Here is a 17,101-nt window from a genome sequence, read left to right as displayed (position 1 = left end):
TTCCTCTCTAGGTAGCTAGAGGAATAGGGGCAGGGACTTAGAACTCCAAAATGTTCTTTTCTAGGTAAATAGGAGGTACATTTGGTGACTGTGCTACACAATCTAAAACATACCATTTTCATATAAAAGCAAGATGTTCTGTGTGTTTGAAGCTTTGCTTAAATGAGTTTGGGTGGTGAGGAAGGTCGTGTGTCTGTGATCAAACCTGGATCTGTAGGAAAGAGGAAAACTGTTTAAAGTCTCTCAGTTCTGTTGAACTGGAGCTAGAAAGTGGCAACAGACACTTAGAAAGGCAGGAGTATGAAGCAGGGGCGTAGCCATGGGTGGGCCCAGGCCCACCCACTTTCCCTCCAGGCCCGCCCACGTCGCTCGCTACCTTTTCTCCGGCGTCCGGCTGCAACGGAAATTCTTGTCCTCCCCACCGGCGCTGCCTCAGTCCCTGCATTCTTTTCTTTGATCGTCGCCGGCAGCGCTGCCATTCACACAGGCAGCTCCGCCCCCCTCTGCCGCGTCCATCCGGCCCTCTCTGATGCACTTCCTGTTTACGTAGGAGGGCCGGATAGACGCGGCAGAGAGGAGCAGTGTGTGAATGGCAGCACTACCGGTGATAATCGAAGGAAAGAATGCAGGGACCGAAGCTAGAAGAAAATCGCTGCTGCCAGCTGGCTCAGAAGGGGCCAAGAGAGGAGCTGGGCGTTCAGTTGTTTGGTGACTAGCGAGTGGGAAAGCCGGTGATGCTGCATATGGGGGGGGGGGGGGGGGGTTGGAGAGAAGATAAAATTGTTGGGCTGCTTGGGCATGGGAGTGGAGGGGAGGGAAAGAAAAGAGATGCTACACAGGGGGTGTAGGAGTGAGGGAAATTGTTAGGGAGGGGAGGGAGAGATGCAGGGGGGTGTAGGAGAGGGAGACATGCATGGGAGAGTAGAAGAAAGGGGATCATTATTGGGATATGAGGGGAGACAGAGGGATAATTGCTGGATGTAGGGTGGGGAGGGAAGGAGGGGTGAATGACAAAAGAAAGAGAAATGTTGGACCTGGGAGGGAGGGGAGGAAAAGGTACTGCACAGGGGAGAGAGGGATGAAGCAGAAATGTTACATGGTGGTGGGAGAGATGCTGCAAGGGGGAAACAGATGTTAGACTTGGGATGCAAGGGTGAGAGAGAAGAGGAAAAGAGGGAACAATGTTGAACATGAGGGTGGAGGAGGGGGAAGAAGGAGGGAGATGTAGGATCCAGGGGTAGAAGACAGTGAGGGAGAAATGCTGGAATGCGGGTGGGAGGGAAGAAGGGGAGAAATGCTGGCCCTTGGGGGAAGGGGCAAGAGGAAAGAGAGAAAGGACAGGAAGATGCTAGGAGGGGATAGAGGGTGGAGAGAGGAGAAAGAGGGAGCAGATGCTGGGCTAGAAGGGTTGGAAGGAGGCAGACACTGGGATGGTGGAACCATGTGGAAGGCCAAGGGGGGTGGTAAGGAAATGAACGAGAGGATGATAGTGATTACGGGGAGTAGATTGAAGATGGAAGGCTGGAGAAGGAATGAGATGGGGAATAGGAGAGCTAGTGTGTGAAAGAAGGAGATGGAAATCTGATATGTATCTGAAAATTGAAAAGGATTAGAAGATGAAATTTGAGTGGACAGAGAGCAGGAAAGAAAAAAAAAGATAGGAAAGAGCTAAAATGAAACAAACATCAATATGTCAGTGTAGTGAGGGAATGGAATGAGAGTGGAGAAAAGACAAATGAATAGCAGCTGCTTGAAGAAGAATTAACAGAAAGACAGGAAAGTGGAAAAGAGAAACTTGAACCAACATAATGGAAAAATAAAATGACCAGACAACAAAGGTAGAAAAGACATTTTATTCTGAATTTGTTAACTGAAATTTGTTAGCTTGAGAAATGTGCATAGCGAATATCATTTTATTGTGTTCAGTAGAAAAAAGAAATACATTTCTGATTTTATTTCTCCACTGTAACATGCCGAGGTTCCGAGTTCAATTTTTGTCTACATATTTTTATTTCTAATTTGTGATCCCTTGCTCTGTATTTGGTGAGAGTCTGTGCCCTAGCATGTCTAACACTAGTCCTGACCCTTGCTGTAGCTGGTGGGGATCCCCAACCTACATCAGCTGAGGACCTCCTCTAAAAGCAGCCCAAACTCCCTTCTACTAAGCTTGGCAGATGGCGGCAACATCCTTGAGCCACCGATAACTAAGCATGCATGGGGTGCCAGCATCGGTGTCTCAAAGCATTGTTGCTACTGCTGCCTGCCAAGCTTGGTAAAAGGGATTGCTGGCTGTCGTCAGAGGAAGTTTTCAGCTGACAGAGCTTGGGGATCTTTATGAGCTAAAGTATATTTTGAATTGGGAGGTGCCGGGGGAGATGTGGAGAGTGCGGGGAGGAAGGGAGCAGGGACAGAGAGAAAATTTTGTGCCCACCCACTTTGGGCTCAGGCCCACCCAAAATTGGCTGTCTGGCTACGCCACTGGTATGAAGAGCATAAGAATTGCATTACTCAGTCAGACTAAAGGTCTATCAAACCTAGTATTCTGTTTTGAACAGAGTCCAATCCAGGCCGCAAGTACCTGGCAGGGTCCCAAAAATAGCTACCCTCAGGGATAAGCAGCGCTTTCCTAGGTGTACCTTAATAACAGTTTATGGACTTTTCCTACAGGAACCGGTCCAAACCTTTGTTAAACAACACTGTATTAACTGCTTTTACCACGCCTCCTGCAATAAATATACAGGAGAAACATCAGGAGGAAACCTACCATATTAGAGAGAGGGAAAACAAAGAATGAATTAAAAGAAAGGCTTGGAAAACATCATTTTGAAAAGTTGATTTCTAACTCTCCCGAGAACATCTGAGGCTCTCTAAAATTAGTACAAAAACTGATTGAGAGCCCAGTAGGGAGAAAGTACTTGTATATAATAAAAGATAAAACACTTTGGATGTATGACAGAAAGTTGGTATATCAAGTCCATCCATGACCCTTCCTTTTTAACCTAGATCCTATACTTTATGAAATGTGAACAAGGATACTCCACTGTACAAGAAAAATTCTCAAAAGAATTTGGACTTGGATTTTAGATTTATTAATCATCTTTTCCAAATCTGAGCTCCAGATGAGCTACATTCAAGTACAGTAGGTATTTCTCTGATCCCAAAGGGCTTACAATCTAAGGGGTGATTTTACTAAGCTGCAGTAAGCACTAACACATGCTTACCACAGGTTAAAATCCACTACCTTGGGTTATGCTCAAGTGTCCTGCAGTAGTTCTATGTTTAGCGTGCACTAAATAATAGAAAACAGTTTTTAGTGCCGGGGCATGTTTGGGGGCGGAGAGTAGACATACCCAGTGCTAATTGGTAAGTGTAGCTGCATCACCGCACACTAACTGATTAGCACATGGTTAGCATGGGAGCCCTTACCACCTAGTAAATGGGTGGCAATACGGTGGCCACACGCTAATGGGGAAACTAGCGTGTAGCCTTTAAAACACAGGGTGGCTGACTATAAACCCATTCTGCACCTGGACTAGCTTGCTACACATACTGTAACTTAGATCAGTTCCTTATCTCTTGCTTAGCTATACAAAGAACTTGCCTTGATTTTAGCTAACCATCAAATTATCCCAACTGACTCTGTACCACGCATCTTGTTCCCATCATATTTCTGCTTTTGGTCCTTCAGCTATATGGAAGGCCGTATTGTAGGAGCAGGAGAAGAGTGGGAACAGAATCAGGCTCTTCAAAAAACAGACCGAGGATATCCAATGTAGAAATAAAATTTATTGAGAGACTAGTAAAAAAAGGCCCGTTTCAGCCTGTGATGAAACGGGCGCTAGCGGGCACGGGACTCCCTTCCCCTCCCGTAACACTAGTTTCTCTGGTGGTCTAGAGGTACCTGTTCGGTCGGGGCAGGAAAGAAAGAGCCCCCTCTTTCCTGCCCGTAGCGGTGCTGCTAGCTGCCCTGGTGCATCGTGTGCGAGTCCGGCTCTCAGCGTTTCAAAATGGCCACCGAGAGTTGAAGTCTCACGAGGCTGCTTCAACTCTCGGCAGCCATTTTGAAACGCCAAGAGCCGGACTCACACAGGATGCACCAGGGCAGCTAGCAGCAGCGCTCCGGGAAGGAAAGCGGGGGCTCTTTCTTTCCTGCCCTGAGTGAACAGGTACCTCTAGACCACCAGGGATAGTGGCGTAAGGGGGGGGGAGGTGACAGGGGGGAGGGAAGGTGATGGGTGGAAGAGGGGGCGACCGGGGGCGGGGCGGTAGCTTTAAAGGGGCGGTGCGATGGTGCGAAAGGGGCGGGGTGATGGGCACGCCCTCGGCGGCTGCGATTTGTTGGAAGGGGAGGAGTACTGCTCCCCGTGCATTCTTTTGGGTTGTTGTCTACGTGTTCCACCCTCGACGTCATCACGTGTGACGCGAGGGCAGGGCATGAAGACATGGTGAGTGTTGTGGCTTCACCACCATGAACTTACGAACCGGTGTCTGAGTGCCTGCAGTGACGTCAGTGTCCTCAGAACGTTCAGGGTGCGTTTTATTACAGTAGAAGACTCTACACGGTGACAAAGTTACAATAAAGTAATAAAATAGATATAGACTTCTATATCCTATTCTATTACTTTATTGTAACTTTGTCATACTTATACGTTCTATTTTTATTTTTAAGTTTCTTTTAAGATGTTTTTATCTTTTCCTGTATTTGTGTAGACTCCTGAGTAAATATTATTTCTACTTTGGACATCCTTGGTCTGTTTTTTGAAGAGCCTGATTCTGTTCCCACTCTTCTGTTCCTGTGACTTTATATGGGACACTGTTGTTCTTTCCACTCCTGTGGTTTTGTTGCTTAGGCCGTATTGTAGAAAACTTTTAGCATTGTATCTATGTTAGCTGAATGTTCTAATGCATGCTTATTAGGTATATCATTAGTATTATACTAACATTGTATTATATCTCTGGTATTTGAATTCCAGTGCTGTTAAATGTGTATATTTTTTATAATGTTTCACGGTAGTTCTATTATTGGGTTTCAATTTATTGTTTTCAAGTTTACCTCATTTGTTGTATTTTTGTTTATTCTTGGTTATTATACTATTGTTATGCTGTTAACAAAATTATGTTTTATGTTATACTGTACACCACTTTAGGTGAATCTCTTCATAAAGGCGGTTAATAAATCTCAATAAATAAATACAGAAAGTGGAAAATGCGGCCATTTTACAGCTGCGCTAAAAGTGGCCTCAGTGCATGAGAAAGCCCTGCACTACTGATACCGCAGGCCACATTTTAACACAGCTTAGTAAAAGGGCCCCTAAGCTTGTAGCTGAGGCAACAGAGGCTTCAGTGAGTTATCTAAAATCATAAGGAGCATCAGTGGGAGAAGTGTGATTTAAATTCTGGCTTTCTTGTTCCACAGAAGACTATGCCTGGATAACTGTGTTGTTACCTAGATAAATTGAAGAGTTAAAAAGTTTCCCCAGGCCTGAAAGCATCTTGCAGGGTTTAAAAATTGCACAGTATATGTTTTAACGCCACTAAGAGGTTTTTCTGTTCCTTTTTCACAGCACAGAAAAAGTGCCCCCAGCAGTGGTAAGAAGAGCTCAGAAGGAAGTTATCAGAGTGTGTTTTCTGATAGATATGACGATGCTATATACCAAAATTACTGATCCTGGAGGGGCAAAGGCCAAGGGTAAAGCAAGGACTGTGGATGGTGGGAACAGTCTATGAATATTTGGGTGGAATTAACGCAACAGTTATATAACCCCTATCCTCTCCCCCTCCCCCCTATGTTATGTTTTGGGCCCGCTATTCAGTGTGAGTTAACTGGCCAGGAATGGCCACTGACCGGTTAACTCACGTCTCAGCAGATAACTGGTCATTTTCAGCGACATTTAACTGGTTAACGCTGCTGAAAATGCCCGGTTAGCTCTAAAATAAAGCCGGCAATGTTGGGGGTGTTCCGGGGGCGTGACTGGTTAAGTCCCAATATTCACAACTTAACTGGCCAGGATAAGTGGCCAAATAAGGCCGCATAAAAGCAGGCCTATCTTTGCCTGCTGAGACATGGCCGGTTAAGTCTGAATATCGACTTAACCGGTCATGCGTTAGTTGTCATTGAAAAACTCGGATATTCAATGCCAGTCGCTGGAAATGGCCGGCATTGAATGGAAATGGCCGGCATTGAAAATCTGGGTTGAATGCCAGCAACAGGCAGTCAATGCGCTGTCAACAGCTGTCTGAATATCAGGGGAGGGGGTTGTTTTTTAGTTAAATGTTTTCTTATTTATTTATCACCAAAGGCCTATGGAGCTCTGTGCATTTCCAGTTCCTACGTTATTTAATGTTGCAGCCCACTAGCAATAGCTACTGACATTCATGCGGTCCTCTGTGTATAAAGTTTACCCATCCCTGTTATATAAGGATAAATTCCCCAGCACAAAAATTCCAGAAGCAGGTCGTGTCATTTCACCATAAGACACACCCATCTTGACTGTTCAACCAATAAGATCACTCATTTAGCTGATGTCCCACCTCCTTCCTGCCTGAGCCTGTTGTCATTCTGCATGTTGGACCCTACTTGTTTTTCCCTCTGATTTCATCACTCAGGCTTCTCTGTTTCCTACAAAGTAAATTAATTTCCTATATTTTTGTAAAACTTTGAATGTAGTAAACAATGCACTTTTTTTGTCATGGCATCACCTTTTACATAGTAGCTTGTGTGACTGTGGCCTGAGAGGCGGAAATGTAGCTAACACTTTGGCAGACATTTCTTCTAGGCAGTAACAATATAGGGAAAGAAAAGGATTTTAACTGGAATATTAGCAGATATGACACGAAAGCCACTGGACTAAGGTAGGAGAAGCAAAAGTACAAGACAAAACATGCTGGACTGGCAGGGGAGAAGAGGAAAGGGAGACAGAGGAAATGTTGGATGTGGTAGGAAGGGCATAGGATGACAGTAGAGAGATGCTGGATATGGGGGGCTATGGAAACAGAGGAGGATACTGAACATGAGAGGGCTAGGGAAGTAAATGGGGAATGCTGGGCATGGGGTGGGCTAGGGGGACAGAAAGGAGATGCTGGGGAGCATAAAGGAGATGCTGGACATGGGGGGGGGGGGAGGATACCCAGCGAGAAAGAGTGGAGATGCCGGACATTGGTGGGGGCCAAGGGACCAGGGAGACAGACATGTGATGCAGGAAATGGGGGAACCGGGGAGGCAGAAAGGAAGCACTGGACATGGAGAGATAGAAAGACAACAGACAGGGAAGGGAGGTAGAGGGGTGGCTGAGTGGGAAGAGAAGATGCTGGACGCAGGGGGGAAAGGGGAGATACTGGACATAGAGGAAGGAGAGAAAGAACGTAGAGCTAATGAAAGACTGGAGCATAAGAGGCCTGGAAAGGACAGCGAGATGGGGAATGGGAAGTTTGGGGTGAAGGAAAGAGATGAAAAGTTGTAGGTAGATGCAGTAAAAAGAAGGAAATTCAGGACTGCATAGTAAGATGGAGTGAATTCTGGAAGAAAACTGAAAGGAAGAGATCAATATTAGATAAAGATCTAAGGGCAGAAGTGAAGATAAGAAGAGAGAGAAGAAATGCCAAATGAATAGGAGACCCTGGAAACAGAGTTAAGAAAAGACCAAGGAAAGCAGAAATCAGAACCTGGAATCAACATAATCAGAAAAATAAAATGACCAAATAACAATGGTAGAAAAATAATTTTTATTTTCTTTTTAGTGATTGAAATATGTCAGGCTTTGGAATGTACATCTGCCAGGACCGGAGTTAGGAATGGCTGGGGACTAGCCCAGGACATTGCTCTGGTTGCACCCCATTAACATCAGCCCTGACATCTGCTATCTTTATATTTTGTACAGTACAGAGGGCTATTGCACTGTAGGCAGAGTTTGGATTCCTAGTGTTATACATTAATTTTTTTTTTTTACATATTTCTATTTTTACTTTGTGATTAATTATTCTGTATATGGTGAAGGTCTAACTGTGTTGTGTTTACATGATTAGGCCAGGTTTTCTGTTAACATGAATTTTCTATGTAGTGATTTGTAGTAATTTAGCTTTTCAGTTCTCCCAATAGATCTATTGGCACTCTAGGGCCTACTTTAATATTTGCAGTTCTGCCTTTTTCTAGGTAGGTTCTTGTGTGAGTTTTGGAAATTAGAGCTAGTATAGTAGATTTGCTCTAGGTCCTGAGTGACTTTTTGTGGAGTTTTGTACTACTTCACAATATGCCTGGTACTGAGAGGGTTTATGTTGCAGTTTCCTCATGGATCCTCAAAGCTTAGTGGAGATTGGGTGGCAGCACCGGTGGTGGGAGGCGGGGCTAGTGCTGAGCAGACTTCTACGGTCTGTGCCCTGAAAATGGCAGATACAAATCAAGGTCAGGTATACACATAAAGTAGCACATATGAATTTATCATGTTGGGCAGACTGGATGGACCATACAGGTCTTTCTCTGCCATCATCTACTATGTTACTATGTTTCTGAGAATACACTAGAATCAGAATTTTTTGTATAGTAAATTCTATGTGGGAATGTTCTAGCTCTTCTCAGCATACATTGATGGGGGAAGGGCTACAGGTTTTGTGGATGCAGATTTTACTCTAAGTTTATATTTAATACTATATAAAGGAGCATCTGCATGTTCGGGGACTGAAGAAGGGACACTGGCTCAGTGGAGGCTGAAGAGTGCAACCACTCGTACTTTCCCTCAATATGACTGCAGGCTCTGAAGCCTGCACTGCTGTACTCACTGCAGTTATGTATTGAACTGTGGTCAGAACCTGGGCAGTAGCAAATGGCTATTTTTCTCTTTCAAAAGTTGGCAACCCTATATCTACTGAAATTTATCTTGTTAAATTTAGACATTAGATATTTGATATAATACCAAATACCAAAGAATAAAGTTGCTACAAAATTAAAGAAAACTGTTTTGATTCCCTTTCTATATGCATGCTGTTAGACAATTATGAGCCAAGAAACAAACCCCCACCATCCCAAGGGCTTTAACTCCTACTACTGTAGCCCTGCTCCACTTTAGCCTTCCCACCCAGTTGAGCCACCTTTCACCTATGCATGCAAGCTACAGGCATCACCTACTTTGCACCTGTTCTTTCTGCAGGTGGCAGGGAGGGGGTAGAAGGAGCACAATAGCTTTGAACATTTGAAAACAGATTTTATGGTGCTTTTTCCTCCCTACTTAACACACCCATGGGAAGGCCTCAGTATGCAACACACTAGAGAGGCCCAAGTGTATTTTTAGGCACTTTGAGGACATCACTTTTCAGACAGGCCTGTTTATTTACAGTGGCTGGAAAATATCATCTGAGCAGTTTACAAGAACCTGGATATGTACTATTTAAATAAGGTGGAGCTAGTCCTCTCTTTCCTCAGCTCTTCTCTCCTCTTTCTAGTGTTTTGTCATCTCTTAATTTGGTTACATTTTTCCATGAGAATGGCTTCCTTTCTTCACACAGATACCAATTACACGTCCTTTAAGTGTCTGAAAATAAAACTGTGCCTTTGGAGTACATGTTCATGATGTTGGGATACAATCTACAGGGCTCAGATGAGGAGTCAGGGGTTCAACAGTCGGTGAATCATTTATTGTTGGCTGTTTGCCTAACTATGGCAGCAAAGTAGAAAGATGCAGATTCTCTGTGATTGAGCAAATGGTACAAAACAGTGTGGAGAATATTTGAAATAGACAAGTTGACTGTGTTAAGTGAACAGTGGCTTCCTCATTTTAAGGCAGTTTGGGCTCCTGTTATAGAGTTCCCGCCTCCCCTCAGTTAGAGGAAGACAAATGGATGGTTTGAGCTAAACTGGGATTGATTATGTCTGTCACTACACGTTCAACCTGTATATGTTACTTCAAAGGGCAGATTTCAGACTGTGTAATTTGGATACATGCACCTTGCTGCTTAAGATTGCTACTGTTGTATTAAAAAAACGAACTTAATAAAAATAGATTAAACATTTCAAAATAAAAAGATTTCAATTTATACTGTAAACCAGGAGTGGAGAAGTTTTGTGAATGAGGACATTAATGCTGATGAGATCCTGGAGGAAGGGAAATGCCCCTCTGAGCCTTGACCTGAGTGACTGAGTAGTCTCTTTTTGAATCTAATACCCCTCTATCCTCATTGAGGAAAGAGCTAATGAGGCCTCCCATGGTCTTATTATTGCTAATGCTGCTATAAGCTACTTGAAGTAGTCTAATGAGAACCACCAAAACCAAATTCCACTGCTGCTCCTTGGGATCTTGGGCAAGTCACTTACCCCTCCACTGCATCTGAATGTAACTTTCCTTGAGCTATACCTCAAAAAAAACAAAAAGCAAAATCCCTTCCAAATCTTCTTGTCTTTTCCTCCCTTGCTGTCTACTGTGCATTCCTGTGCTTGCTGCCCCTTTTATGTATTTATTTCATTTGTAATTTGGATTATGGGTTCCCAAGCCCATATGCTCACACACTCACATGCTGAAAGATTGCAAATAGCACCCTACATGGTCCCTATGTGGAGCAACCGGAATGCACGTTACATCACAGTAGATATATTTAAAAAGCCACAATGAACTGTGGGTGCCTTGCTATTCTTCCTTCCCCTCCATAAGATGTTGACCACCAGCCCCTCCCCACCCTCCACCAGAACCATCTGAAGAGTCTAAAACTGTGCCTTTGATGTAATCTAATCTAATCTAATCTAGTCACCTATAACTTGTTTAATCCCTATTTGGCTCCTAAGTGGCTAACAAAAATAAACAAGGAAACAATGATTAAGAAAGAAAATATAAAAAATATGGGGCCCTTTACTAAGGCACATAGGTGCCTACGCATGTCCAACGCATGTCAAATTGGATCTACCACCCAAATACTGCGTGGCCCGGGTGGTAATTCCATTGTTGACGTGTGTCCAAAATTTTCTACCGTGTGGTGCTTACCTGGCAGTAATTGGCAGGGTATATGTGCTGACAATTACTGTCCGGTTAATGCGTGAGACCTTACCGCTAAGTCAATGGGTGGCGGTAAGGCCGAAAATGGACACGCTCTGGTTTTAATTTTGCCGCACATCCATTTTCAGCCACAAAAAAGGAATTTTTTGCAGGCGCACTGAAAAATGGACCTGCACGCATCCAAAACATGCGCCTACACCAGCACAAGCTATTTTTTTGCGTGCCTTAGTAAAAGGGCCCCTAAGCCAACTAAAAAATCACTGAAGGCATTTTTTAAAGGAAGATGATTAAAGTTCTGTGAATCTCAAATACATCATCAAAGGTACACATTTCAGTCCTTCGAAAATGATGTTGCGAGGAGAACAGTGGAGTTGGACAGTGGCTGGATGAAATGTAAATGTGACTAATGCAAGCAGGCTTGGAAAAGTGGAAGCCACGTACCAAACAGGTCTTAACATACTCCTTTATCAATGCAACTCTCTTGAAAAAGGTGAGATTTATCATTAATCTGATAGATCAGACATTCTGGAGATGCAGTTTGATTGGCCTCTCAATGCCCCTGTAACTTCCTGATGTAGTGTGTAAGTAGTACATTATGTGTAATGTAGTCCAGTCACTCCTGCTTAGTGTGTAATGTACCTTTGCATGTGACCTCTTCCTCCCTTTCAGCCATAGGCGCCGACTCCGTGGGTGCTGTGGGTGCTCGAGCACCCCCAATATTTCACCCACCGGAAGTTCGTTCCCTCCCTCCCTCCGAGTTCCAGGCTCGTCCCCCCCCCCCCCTGCCGAGTTCCAGGGTCATCATCCCTCCCTCCCTTCGAGTTCCAGGCCCCCTCCCTCCAAATTTTAAGTCATCTTGACTTACCTCGTCGAGGTTACGGTGGCCGGCAGCAGTGATAAAAAGCATGCAGGCTCAGCACGTACTTCAGTTTTCCCTTCTCTCTCTCTCAGCTCTGGTCCTGCCCTCATTTCCTGTTTCTGCAAGGGCGGGACCAGAGCTGAGAGAGAGAGAAGGGAAAACTGAAGTAAGCGCCAAGCCTGCACGGTTTTATCGCTGCTGCTGCCGGCCGCCCTAACCCCGACGAGGTAAGTCAAGATGACTTTTGAAATTTGGAGGGAGGGGGCCTAGAACTCGAAGGGAGGGAGGGACAGCGACCCTGGAACGGGGGGAGGGGGGACCCTGTGGAATGGGGAGGAGGAGGTTGGGAAGGAGGGAAGGGGAGGGGAGGGAGACCCTGGAACTGGGAGGGAGGAAGGGGAGGGGGACCCTGTGGAACTCAGAGGGAGGGAGGGGTAGGATTACCATATGGCTCCAGAAAAAGGAGGATGGATTGAGCCAGCCCGGTTTTACTTCCATTGCTTTCAAGCAATGGAAGTAAAACCCGGCTGGCTCAATCCATCCTCCTTTTTCTGGAGCCATATGGTAACCCTAGGGAGGGGGGACCCTAGCTCAGAGGGAGAGAGACGAGGGGACCCTGGAACTCAGAGGGGGGACCCTTTGGAACGGAGGGAGGGAGGGGAGGGGGGCCCTGGAACTGGAAGGGAGACCCTGGAAGAGGGAGGGTGGGGAGGGGAGGACCCTGTGGAACTCGGAGGGAGGGAGATGGGGGGACCCTGGAACTCAGAGGGAAGGGGACCCTGTGGAACTCGGGAGGGACCCTGTGGAACTCAGAGGGAGGGAGGGAGGACCCTGGAACTCGGAGAAAGGGAGGAGGGACCCCGGAACTTGGAGGCATCCCGGAACTCGGAGGGACCCTGGAACTCGGAGGGAGGGAAGGTGGGAGGGAAAGGAGAGAGAGAGGGGAGGGATGGGGGCGTGGAACTCGGAGGAAGGGAGGGAGGCCTGGAACTGGGAGGGACTAGAACTGGGAGGGAGAGAGGGAGGTGGGCCTGGAACTCGGAGAGAGGTGGAGGGGGGACTGGGACGGCAGACGGGGACGAAGAGGAGTGGGAGGGGGAATGCACCACCTGTAAAAAAAACAAATTTCAGCACCCCCAATCATTTTGAAAAGTTGGCTCCTATGCTTTCAGCTGACTATCATTTCGTTATTGTCCTTCAACCTATGCTCTCATAAGTCAGCTGCTGGCACAGGCATGTGTCCCTCCACCTCCAAACAAGGGCTGCTCTCAGTGACCTTGAGTAACCTCAATGTAACCTAGGTTCTGACCCTGTGGTCCCATTTCCTTGCCCTCTGGCCTCGTGGGTGCTTTTTCTTGCCCCTCCCTGCGTCTGCAAGGTAGACTCTCCATCTTGTCTCAAGAGCAAGGGTTCTACTTCTTTCTCCCTCCACCTAAAACTGAACCTTTTCACCCACATGCAAAAACTCAGCACCCTACTTCTCAAACATTTAAGTTCTGCCACTGAACATTTCCACCTCTGAGATAAACTTTTTTTCCAGAACATCATGTTCACTCCCCAGCAAAAGTTGATAACCCAGATCACAGACTCTTAACTTAGGCAAAGGCTTCTGAGTTCAGCACTATGCACCGTAAGTAAATTATTTGTATTTATCTTGCAAATAAACAGTTGAAATTCAGAGAACCAGAGTCATCTTGTTGATGCTGAAGTTCGGGTTTCATATTATCTTACACTTGCACACTTTCCCAGAAATTCTATAAATGGCGCTTAAAATTGCATGTGCAAATTTGGGTGCACATTCAATTTGCGTGTGCAATTTAATTGAATAATGAGCCAATTAGTACTGATAATCAATTATCGGCACTAATTTGCGTTCATTGAAATTTATGTGTGCATTTTAGTCGCAGGGATCAGCACATAAATTCTACATGCAAATCCAAAAAGTGTGTGTGGCCATGGGAGGGTCATGGGCAGATCAGGAATGTTCCTACAATTTAGGTGTGCTGTTATAGAATAAGGGGGATCTGCGCCTAATTTAGATGCAACGATTTACACTAGGGTTTAATTGGTATAAATGCTCGCTTCTAAAGTTAGGCGTCAGTCCTGGTGCTAAGCATATTCTATAAACAGCACCTAACTTTCAGTGCCATTTATAGAATAGCACTTGTTTTTTTGGCACTATTTATAGAATTTGTTCCTTTATAAGATCAGAATGAAAGCCTGCTGGATGTTTGTCATGGTTGTGGCCGTGCCCTTATGTTCAGACCTATTGTTTCTCTATATCTAGCTCTGTGATCTCTCCAGTCTGCCTTTTTTCCTGTTGTTGTTCTTCCTGTTAGCCAAGCCTCGCATTGGTGTCCCTGAAGCCAAGCCTCACTTTGGTCTCCCTGCTTCTGCTTCATTTCCTACTTGTGACATCATCAGCCTACTCCTTTATAAGGACGCAGTTAGCTTTCCTGCGTTGCCTTTGCAACAGGTCTATTTTCCTTTTTCTTGTACTGTTGTTTGATTCTGAGGGAACTGGTCTTCTTGTTAGTCTGTGTCTCTGGGCACAGCCCTGAGCCCTGTGTGTGTGGTTTTGGTTTGAATCTGTATGTATTACTTCCCTGTTAGGTTTGCTCTCAAGCAAAGCCCTCTTCTGTTTTTCTGTGTGGGTTGTTCTCCTTAAAGCCCTCTTCTGTTTCTCTGTGTGTGTTGTTCTGCTTTAAACCTGTATGGATTACTAGCCTGTTAACTTTGTTTCCAAGCAAAGTCCTGTTTTTTTTTTTGTTACATTTGTACCCCACGCTTTCCCACTCATGGCAGGCTCAATGTGGCTTACATGGGGCAATGGCAGGTTAAGTGACTTGCCCAGAGTCACAAGGAGCTGCCTGTGCCTGAAGTGGGAATCAAACTCAGTTCCTCAGTTCCCCAGGACCAAAGTCCACCACCCTAACCACTAGGCCACTGCTCCACACAGCACTGAGTGCTGTATGGTACAGCTTAGAGTGTTCCCTCATGAGTGGTTTCCCTTATCTTTGAGTTCTGTATGGCATAGCCGTGAGTGTTCCTCTGTGTGGCCTTGTCTTGATTTTTTTCCTAAGTGCTTTCTGTTTGAGGTTTCTGTGAGGTTTCTGGTTGTGTTTGAATGGATTGCTTATTTGTTTAGTAGTGTCTACTAGCACAGTCCTGTGCATCCTTTTTGTTTGATTCTGTTTAAAGTGGGTGGTTCTTCTGTTTGCTGTGACTACTAGCTAAGTCTTGAGCTGCCTCTCCGTGTGGCACGAGTGGACAGCTCTTCCGTTTTGCTGGGACTTCTAGCTCAGCCTTGAGCTACCGCTCTGTGTGATTTGTTTGACTTGGTTAGGATTATTCGTTTATAGCTGTGGATCTAGCACAGCCCTGAATCTCCTCTCTATTTGATTCTGTTTGTGCTTGAGTGGGTTCTTCTCTTTAGCTGGGACTACTAGCCCAGCCCTGTGTTACCTCTCTGTGTGATGTCTGTTTAACTTGGTTAGGACTATTCATTTATAGCTACCGTAGGTTTCTAAGCCCAGTCCTGTGCTGCCTTCCTGTGTGGTTTTCTTATCTTTTACTTGTGGTTTCTACCATGTGAGTCTAAGTGGGGTTGTCTTTTCCCCTTCAGTTTCTTTGTGCTTGTGTGTAGGGTCTTTTGACCCCCTGTTCCGGCTTCCTGCTTGATCCAGTCCGCCTGATCCAGCTTCTTCCTGCCTGTTCCAGTCCGCCTGTTCCGGCTTCCTGCTTGTTCCAGTCCGCCTGATCCTGCTTCTTCCTGCTTGTTCCAGTCCGCCTGATCCAGCTTCTTCCTGCCTGTTCCAGTCCGCCTGTTCCAGCTTCCTGTTTATTCCAGTCTGCCTAATCCAGCTTCTTCCTGCCTGTTCCAGTCCGCCTGATCCAGCTTCTCCCTGCTTGTTCCAGTCCGCCTGATCCAGCTTCTCCCTGCTGTTCCAGTCCACCTGATCCGGCTTCTCCCTGCTTGATCCAGTCCGCCTGTTCCGGCTTCCTGCTTGTTCCAGTCCGCCTATTTCGGCTTCCTGCTTGTTCCAGTCCGCCTGATCCAGCTTCTTCCTGCTTATTCCAATCCGCCTGATCCAGCTTCTTCCTGCTTGTTCCAGTCCATCTGCTCCAGTTTGTTCCAGTCTGCCAGATCCAGCTTCTCCCTGCTTACTCCAGGCCTTCTGCTCCAGCCTGCCTGCTCCAGGCCTCTGCTCCAGCTTGCTCCAGACTGCCTGATCCAGCCTGTTCCAGCCCTCCTGATCCAGCTTGCTCCAGTCGATTTGTTTCAGCTTGTTCTAGTCCGCCAGCTCCTGCTTCATACCATTCCAGCTTGTTCCAATACTGCTACTGTGCTCTCCACCGCACTCACCTGCTCCTGCCTGTCTGCTGCCCAATCCACCTGCTCCTGCCTGCTAGCCACTCAACCTGCTGCCCAATCCACCTGCTCCTGCCCACTAGCCAATCACCTGACTGACTAACTAGCCAATCACCTGACTGCCCACCCTGAAACCTGCCTGCCTCCCAGCCCATCTACCTACAAGCTCATCACTCCCTGCCCGACTGCTCACCCTCACCTGCCTGTCTCCCAGCCCATCTACCTGCCCTCTGAACACCTCAGTCACCACTCATGGCCCCCATTCACATTCTACTCCTTGCCCTGTCCCTCCCTAATCTTTTCCCCCTCCCACCGCTGTATACCACACGATCTCACTACCCATCCATGTCCTCTCCCATCCTGCTCACTACTGCAATACCCTACCTACCCCTGTCCCCCACCACCTCAAAATCCCTATTGTCCTCCTCCTCCTTTCTAGCTCTCAACCTTCAACACCTCCTTCCTGCCATGAACCCTTCCCCATTCCTCCTAAGCGCATCCCGTCTTCGTCGCCCTTCCTCACCCACCCACCCTTCTCCTCACTCTCTTGCTCCTTCTCCTGCTATCCGCGGGAGACATCAATCCCAACCCAGGTCCCCCACACCTGTCCTCGTCCTCATCTCATCTATACAAACGTTCCCGCGATATCTCCAACCTCATCTCCATTCCCCTCCTCCCCCTCCTCCCTCCCCTTCTCATGCGCCCTGTGGAACGCCTGCTCAATCTGCAACAAACTTCCCTTCACCCACGATCTTTTCATCTCCCATTCCCTTCAACTGCTCGCCCTAACTGAAACCTGGCTCACCCCTGACGACTCTGCCTCAATTGCGGCCCTATGCCACGGAGGCTATCTTTTCTCCCATTCGCCCCGCCCAGTTGGTCGCGGAGGCGGCGTCG

General features: G+C 46.5%; 1 protein-coding gene across 5 annotated transcripts in view; it reads left to right on the top strand.

Moving 5' to 3' along the window:
- LOC115475505 (myelin-associated glycoprotein-like) overlaps nucleotides 1-17,101 on the top strand; it is a 151,414-nt gene that overhangs the window by 66,993 nt on the left and 67,320 nt on the right. For 4 of the 5 annotated variants that reach the window (XM_030211252.1, XM_030211253.1, XM_030211256.1 and 1 more), the window contains one exon: nucleotides 5,565-5,833. In XM_030211252.1, the coding sequence (XP_030067112.1) occupies nucleotides 5,565-5,666 (102 nt within the window). In that variant the 3' untranslated portion in view covers nucleotides 5,667-5,833. Of the gene's footprint in view, nucleotides 1-5,564; nucleotides 5,834-17,101 lie in introns of those variants that run through there. The other variant, XM_030211255.1, reaches the window with a different exon arrangement.

The sequence above is a fragment of the Microcaecilia unicolor genome, chromosome 8 (genome assembly GCF_901765095.1).
Source record: "Microcaecilia unicolor chromosome 8, aMicUni1.1, whole genome shotgun sequence".
NCBI lineage: Eukaryota > Metazoa > Chordata > Amphibia > Gymnophiona > Siphonopidae > Microcaecilia > Microcaecilia unicolor.
Note: the sequence above shows the minus strand (reverse complement) of the source record. Positions and strands in the feature narration are given on the sequence as shown.